An 8,527-nucleotide genomic window follows, 5' to 3' on the forward strand; every position below is an offset into this window, starting at 1 on the left:
CCGTTTAATGAGTTTAGACGGAATATCTTTTGTGTAATTTTAATAGAGAACACAATGAGGATATGTAATCTGCATCAAGGAACAAGTTTTATATTCAAATGGAAGTTTGAATACTTGAGGTCTATGATTCACAAATAAGAAAGAGGTAGATGATTTTTCATCTTATATTGAAATTTCTTTTCAACGCAGTTCAACCTCAAAGTTAGCTTCAAATCCTCTTTGTATTTGAACAATTACACATGCAAAATAGTAGCACAATGATATAGTCCGGGGTTGATAATGAGTTATTGATTAGTAACACGAAAGACATATCAAATCATTTAGAGTTTTAAAATCTTATTATTTTGAAGACCTAATTTTTTAGCTGAAAAGTCTCGATTATTTAATATTTTGCCCATATTAACTAAAAGAATTATTTTTATTTTAATAGGAAATAATAGATTATCATATAAAATTAAATAGTTTTGAGTTTTTTGTTCAAAAAATATTAGGACTTTATCAACAAAAAAATCCAAAATAATTGGTCTTTTCTACATAAAACTTAATTATTTGTGGTTCCATAAACATTATCTCTTTTATTTTTTAGTCATAATCATTAACTCCATTATCTTCATCCTCTTAATAATCCCCATTTTTCTTATGATCTTATCGTTAGGTATATTGATATGAACTTTATAATTGTAATCGTATAGAGTTGGTTTATAATCATGAAGCAAAAAATAAATAAATAAATAAAATAACAATCAATCACTTGTCCTAGATGCATGGATACCATATGTATGTTCCTCATGATGAACATGCTTACCTTTCTACTAATGAACCTATTAGAAAGGAAGAGAGGAATCATCATATCACAGACTTTGATTCACATACTTGATTGCTTCTAGCTTTTGATCCCTTTCCACGAATTTCTTTTCTACTTTTGATTGATTTCCATACAACCCTTTTCATGAGAACGATATGCACCACCATCTAAAACACACATTATAACTTTTTGCAGTGACACACAACGAACAATATCTAGAATTTCTTTACATCATCGTGTCATTTAGACAGACAAGTGTACTATCTGCTACATGTAATTCTCTTGCAACCCAATCAATCAACCTATAATAGGTTATATACTCAGATGCAATTTCAAGGTTCAGTTATTCAGATCTAGCAAATACTCTCAACCACAATTAACGTTCTTACACGCCCTTCCAATATAAATTATTATTTTGTGAATTCATTACTGATTCAAAGAAATTTGCTTTAAAAATGATAGGAGAATACAATAGTTTTAAAATGTTATATGAAATAAAAAACTAAAATGTTACGAGGATTGTTGAGATTTCATCTAAAAACTCTTTTTTAATTTATTGACTTTTTGAAAAGTAAATATCAATAAGTTAAAAAAAAGTGTTTGAATACTTAATAAAAACTTTCAAAATAACTTTTGGTTTAATTTTTGAAAATGAGTTTTGAAGAAGTTACGATTTATGCTTTTTAGAATGACTTATTGCTTATTAGAATATAAAAACAAACAAAAATCAATAAGTTGGCTAAATACTTTTTAGCTTATTGATTTTGTGACTAAAAAGCTAATCTAAATATTTTTTTTAAGTCTCATTTTCCCACATTGATAATTCAATAAGATAAAAATCATTTTTAACTTCTAAATACTTTTATAAGCATTTTTTACTATAAAACTTTAAAAACATGTGAAATAAAAGCTGAAACAATATTTTAGCCCATAACTTTTGGTTATCAAGAAAATCATGGCGGCGAACCCTCTAGCGGTATAACGACGTCGTTAAGTAGTTGGTGAATCTCCTTATCCGGCACCTGTTCCAACTTCCAAGTCCCCCCCGAAGGAACAACAAATCATGGCGGCGAAACCCTCTAACGGTAACTTCGCAATCTTCTTCATCTCAATTCTCAACAGCTAGAAACATGCTCCATTAATTGATAATCTATGTTTCTTTTCATGGCAGGAATTATCCTTGAAGAACTGAGAAATGGTGTGGCGGAGTTCGAACTCGTCTCGTCTCCAGTCACTTCAATTTCTACCAACGTTTATCGAAATCCCATACGATCTGTTTTCATAACTGACCACACCCATCGATTCTTCGCGCGAATTGGACAAAAAATGTAAGTGTATTTGTACTTTGAGCAATTAAAGCTGTCAATCGTTTTCGCTGTTTATTCTCAGACTATTCAGCTTTATGAAATTAGGGCAATTACAATTTACAACCCGATTCAGGGATCCAATCTGCCTTATATATTAGGGCTAAATGCAAGAAATAGCAATGTGCTCTCAAAATTCATTTATAGTTGCATTGCGCTTTCATTTTCCTTATTACAAGTTACAACACAGTACTTTCAAATCAAAATATTTCTTTCTAAGGCATTATACATAGAAAATCTTCTCATTATAGCAATGACCAATGGATAACCTCTGATGTGACCTCCCCCCTCTTCTAAGTTAGACTCTTAAGATATTCTAATTGCCATTTATATTGAATCCAATCTCTTGTTCCTTTTAAAATTAGGGAAGTTTCACCAGCATTGAGCAAAGTGGAGAGCTTTAGGGTGCACAAAGTTACTGGTGATGGACGTTGTATGTTTCGTGCTTTGGTATCATTTCTATACCCTAATGATTATTTTTTTATAAAATGTTGAGAAAACAAACAAGAAAAGAGCAACACAAGTGTTGTATCTGTATGTATAGTTTACTAGATCAATGTCTTGTAGGTGAAAGGAATGGCTATGAACAAGAGTGTTAATCTTAGCCTTCGTGAAGAAAGAGAAAATGCAGGTTCTTTTGTGTTTTCATGCATCATCTTTTGTTTTGTGTTTGATCATGAAGATGTTAACATATTATAAACCTGTTAAATCATACACTTTTTTGCTAAAATGTTTTTGTTATGTGCAAATGCTGCAGATGAGCTACGCATGGCAATAAAAGAGGTGTTATGTGATAATGAGAAAGAAAGACATAAGTATGAAGAAGCATTGATTGCCATTACTGTTGAAGAACCCTTAAAACGGTTAGAGATTTCAACCTTTTACTAGACATAGGGTGATTCTGATTAGTTTTTTATTTTTATTTTTAATAACTAAATTCAAGTTATGTAATTTGCTAATAATTTAATTTAATTTATGTTTTATAGTTACTGTCAACGCATTGGACGACCAGATTTTTGGGGAGGGGAGTCGGAATTACTGGTTAGTATCATAACAAAAAAGATGGAAAAATATAATTAATAATTACAATTTATCTTATTAATTAATGTGGTTTTTATTTTATAGGTGCTTTCCAAGTTATGTCGCCAACCTATTGTGGTCTATATACCTGAACATGAGGTATTAGTAGGGTATAGAAATGATACCAAAGCAATAAATAAACCTTTTATTTATATATAATTTTCTTAAAAAATAATAAATGAACTTTTTATTTTGTTTTATTTGCAGCATTCAAGAGGGGGCTATGGATCTGGTTTTATACCGATAGCTGAGTATGGAGCCGACTTTGGGAAGGGCTCGAGAAAAGAAAAAGGCAAGAAAGCTGTGAAGCTTTTGTACAGTGGAAGAAATCATTATGATCTCCTTGTATAAATAACTTTGTATTATATTATTTGAAAGTTTTATTATTTACAAGGTGTATAACAACTTACTGTCGTTATGCTTTGTGGTTAAGAAAGGGGATTTTTTACATTTGATTTAGCATAAAGTACTATCACAAGTTTCATTATTTGACTCTGTTGTTTTCATGTGATGAATAACAAGTATTGGTTAGTTACTTCTCTCTTCAACTAAAGTCTCTGTGTAGAGTGCTAATGATTAATCACTAGCAAAAAGTAGCCATGTAGTATTAAGTTTCGCAAAGATTGTCTTGGGTTTTTAGTCCCATAACGCTTGAAAAATAAGTCCCATGAAAATGTTTTAGTATGAAATCATATGTAAATTAGTAACTGAAGGAGTTACTAGACATCTACGTATATATAGACAAGTGTAAATTATTAAACTAGGTGTTGGAGGGGTGAGCCAGGCATCGGCATTAGTGTAAGACCAAGGCGACTCGTGAAGAACCCCAGCAGCAAGCTACTGTAACGGGCCTTCCCCCATAAAAAATAAGATTAATATCGAGTGGGCCGATGGCCCACATATCAGATATTAAACTGATAAGAACAGATACTACACTTGATCTTAGCCAAAAGGCCGAGAAAGGTATGCTTATTCCCCTCCTTGGCTTCTCCTTTTATACATAGCTTTCTCCTCGCTGCTTCCTTCACCCTTCCGATGTGGGATGCAAAGTGCAAACGCTTTCACTGCCTTCAAACTTCATTCATAAATCATAACAAACAACATCATTCTTTTACTTCTTTACTTTTTATATTCAAATAAAAGTTTGAGTGCATAAATATGTGTTTATCGATAATAGCATTACTTTTCTTATTTTTCTTTTGCAGTTTAAATTCACTCGACGTCAACAAAGAAAACAACTTCATGTTGACAATTACAAATCACAGCTTCCACTAATGTACCTATCAGTTTCAATCAAATAAGTAAAGTAACAAACGAAAAATAATTAATGTACAAACTAATAAAAATATGTCCAACATCTTCAAACCCATTCATAATATGTGTTTTTATAATCATATCTAACACATGTGACACCCATTAAAAAAAGTACGTTGAATCATGATTTGGTTTGTTGGGTAAGATAAGATAGAATTGAAAATGCATACAGCCACTTGAAGCAAAGAAAGAAAATATATATCAATCATGAGACAATCAGAAACTGAGAGGATTGATCAAGAAAAGAAACTACGTGACACTCAATCAAGCCCTAAAGAGAACAACATCAATCTTCTGTCAGTAAATGGATCTCCATTCACACAATACATATTACCAAAATGCTAAGCCTCATATATATGCTCACATAGGAGAACAAATTCGGAGAACCAACGTATCTAATTTTCACACTATCATATCCATTATGGGTGGGTCTTGAACACACAATTGACATGGAGAAGGAGATGTTGGAGAAAACATGTTTAGACAAAAAAAAAGACAAGACAGAAGGAGAGATTACATAATAACATAAGTCTTCTTTTAATAATTCAACATGTTTGTCACACTCTCATTCAATTTAACAAATGTCATTTTGTGGTTCTTTTGAATTATTATTTTTTCAAACATGTCATTTTATTAATTTTTTTATTTTATTAAATTTCATATAATATTTTAATATAATAATTGCAATAAATGTAGTAATAAATAGATATTAATTTCACTAATAAACTTACATTCTAATTTTCAAAATTTCCAAAAGTAAAGCTCATTAATTAGTTTATTTTCTTTATTTAAATTATTTATTTAAATTTAAAAGATAAAAAACATTTTCATTATAATAAATCATTATTTTTTTATTTTCTTATAAATTCAAAGTTTCAAATATTTTGACATCCATATATATATTTTTTTAAATTAACACATGTAATAAATAGGTCTCAACTAGTATACAACAAAAACGAATCGTTATACCCTTTCAAAGCAACGGCTCATTCTTAACTTCAATAACCGACAACTTATGACTCCTACTCATTCATATCTAATATATTTTAGAGCATCGAGTTAGTATATGCTTGGATTGAACCCAAGACCTCCTTGTTAGCCAAGTGGGCTAGCCCCAACATATTCTTTCATACCTAATATTAATTTACTAAATACTAACAATCAACTCTAGCTTAATTAAGAGAGAGAGAGAGGGGGGGGTTACTATTTTGTATATGATTAAACACTGGTTTGTGACCAACAGAACCAGGATAAAAAGAAGAGATAGGAAGTCATAAACCTTAAACGGATCAAAGACGGTTCAAGAAGAAGAGATAGAAAGAGGATTGCCTAGGAACCAACACATACCGTGTGATTCCTACATCTCCATTGTTCTAAAACACCAAACGATTATCAATAACAATTTATTTATTAATGTGAGAACCAGCTCTGACTTTAACAAAATAAAACCTCACTCTAACCCTATACAAATCACTAAACAGAACTCACTCTCACATATGCAGCATACAAGAGGCGGCTATGGATCTTGTGTTTATACCGATAGCTGAGTATAGAGCCGACTTTGGCAAGGGCTCAAGAAAAGAAAAAGGCAAGAAAGTTGTGAGGCTTTTGTACAGTGGAAGAAAACGTTGTGATCTTCTTGTATAAATAACAACACCTTACCCCATCCCCTTGTATTATATTATTTAAAAATTTTATTATTTACAAGTTGTATAACAGCTTACTTGCGTTATGCTTTGTGATTAAGGGGATTTTTTACATTTGACTTTTCATAGAGTGTTGTTACAAGTTCATGGTTAGACTGTTGTTTTCATGTGATGAATGTAACATGTAATGAGTAATTAGTTCTCTCTTCAACTAAATCTCTTTGTAGAGTGCTATGTTGGGTTAATCTTGACGGCTGGAAAATTGAAAGTAATAAAGATTTATGATTTATTTATTATGTTTTAGTAGATAGATTATTAGTTGGAATTAGTCTTTTAGTTTGACCAAGTTTCATGGTTTGTACGTTGAGGATGTGCATGTGGGTAGAGGTGGTCATTAGGTAGTACCTAGTTTTTAGGAGTCTTTTGGTGGAGCAATATTTTAATGTTAGTTTCCAGGTGCACGAGATTGAGTACGTACCCCCTCCTTTTCACTTCTTATTTTATTCTTCTTTTGTCTTAGTAAACAAAGAGGCTGTAAGTTAGGCTTTATACTCTACACTTGGTATCAGAGCACCAAGCTCGTACCTGGTTCGTAGCAAGAAAGAAACGACTGATTGCAACCATATGTAATCAGATTAAGCAAGCCTGATCAAGTTTGGTGATCAGAGGAGAGAAGCAGCATAACTTTTTTATGTATGTTAGATAGCAAGAAACAAGATGCAAGCAACAAGAATCATAAGCAAAACTAAATCATTAACACTCTATATTTCCTAAGGACTAGGTAATAGCAAAACAAACAATTGACCACAATAAATATAATTAATATGCTGAAAATAACTAAAACCATGATCCATTTACCCACTTTTGACTAAAGTTAGAATTAAACCCAACAAGGACACCAAAGGCACATTCCATCTACTTCCTAGTTCCTTATTGAGTTGCCTTAAACTTTCATCATTTACACATGTCACGATAAATCTAGCAGCAAGAAAATACACGTGCTTGTATGATGATCCATTCACTTCAAATGAACACTTAGGTGTAGTTCCTTAGTTGATGTTGTTGAATATCGGGGATTGATCTAGAATGTTGATAACAATACTGGATCAGGCGACATCAACGAATGCATATCAAATACATAGATGTTGTGAAACAACTACTAACTACTTGTAGAATTAACATTGGGTGTCCATGGTTGCATCATCATCTCTTCATCACACGAATCATCTTTCCCACTGCAATCCCCACCAGAAATTCATAAAAAGTTGGATTAAGAAGAAATCATCTCATCATTACGTTGAACCAGCAAACTCTTTTGATGCTGTAAATCGTGTCGTTTTAGATCACCATAAGTTGAATATGTTGGTGGAATTGTTAATTAAGAAAAATAGTGACTAAACGATGCCAAAAAGACTTTATAAATCTATATCCTGTAGTCTCTTTTCATCATTGAGCTGTGTAACGCTTGCATGTAACCCAAGTGGGTTGGATTTTGTGATTTGGTGTTGTTAAGCTCTTGGATCTGTCCCATAACGCTTGCTTATACGACCCATGAATTTTTTCACTAGCAAAACATGAAAATTAATAACTGAAAGAAATGAAAATTATTAAACTAAGTATTGGAGGGGTGAGCCAGGCCTTGGCAGTAGTGTAAGACCAAGGCGACTCGTGAAGAACCCCAGCAGCAAGCTACTGTAATGGGCCTTCCCCCATAAAAAATAAGATTAATATCGAGTGGGCCGATGGCCCACATATCAGATATTAAACTGATAAGAACAGATACTACACTTGATCTTAGCCAAAAGGCCGAGAAAGGTATGCTTATTCCGCTCCTTGGCTTCTCCTTTTATACACAGCTTTCTCTTTGCTGCTTCCTTCACCCTTCCGATGTGGGATGCAAAGTGCAAACGCTTTCACTGCCTTTATAGTTTATTCATAACAAACAACTTCATCATTCTATTACTTGTTTACTTTCGATATTCAAATAAAAGTTTGAGTGCATATATGTGTTTATCGATCATAGCATTACTTTTCTTATTTTTCTTCACTAGAACAAATTCAGAGAACCAACATATCCAATTTTCACACTATCATATCCATAATGGGTGGGTCTTTTAACACACAACAGATATAGAGAATGAGAGAGAGAGAGACCATGTCTGGAGGTTTACTATTTCGTATATGATTAAACATTGCTTTGTGACCAAAAGAACCAAAGATAATAGAAGAGAGACAAGTTGAAACAAAAGAACCTTCAAACAAACCCTAAACCGATCAAAAACGGTTTCTAGAAGAAGAAAAAGAAAGAGGCTTGCCTA

General features: G+C 32.2%; 1 protein-coding gene and 2 non-coding genes across 3 annotated transcripts; 1 reads left to right on the top strand and 2 right to left on the bottom strand.

Annotated features, from left to right (window-relative positions):
• The first annotated feature begins 1,738 nt into the window (after positions 1-1,738).
• On the top strand, positions 1,739-3,699 carry LOC145054916 (Cysteine proteinases superfamily protein). The gene is made up of 8 exons (XM_079003183.1): positions 1,739-1,890; positions 1,977-2,133; positions 2,535-2,619; positions 2,737-2,800; positions 2,927-3,032; positions 3,156-3,210; positions 3,295-3,348; positions 3,457-3,699. Exons 1-8 carry the CDS (start codon positions 1,869-1,871, stop codon positions 3,598-3,600), a joined length of 687 nt encoding a protein of 228 aa, XP_078859309.1. The 5' UTR covers positions 1,739-1,868; the 3' UTR covers positions 3,601-3,699.
• Positions 3,700-4,019: 320 nt separating this feature from the next.
• LOC145056329 (U2 spliceosomal RNA) lies at positions 4,020-4,216 on the bottom strand. Its single transcript, XR_013685810.1, has one exon. It is a non-coding gene; the product is annotated as a U2 spliceosomal RNA (small nuclear RNA).
• A 3,615-nt stretch (positions 4,217-7,831) lies between these two features.
• On the bottom strand, positions 7,832-8,028 carry LOC145056314 (U2 spliceosomal RNA). The gene has a single exon (XR_013685796.1). It is a non-coding gene; the product is annotated as a U2 spliceosomal RNA (small nuclear RNA).
• Between the last annotated feature and the right edge of the window lie 499 nt (positions 8,029-8,527).

The sequence above is a fragment of the Lactuca serriola genome, chromosome 5 (genome assembly GCF_051521515.1).
Source record: "Lactuca serriola cultivar US96UC23 chromosome 5, Lser_US96UC23_V15, whole genome shotgun sequence".
Lineage (NCBI taxonomy): Eukaryota > Viridiplantae > Streptophyta > Magnoliopsida > Asterales > Asteraceae > Lactuca > Lactuca serriola.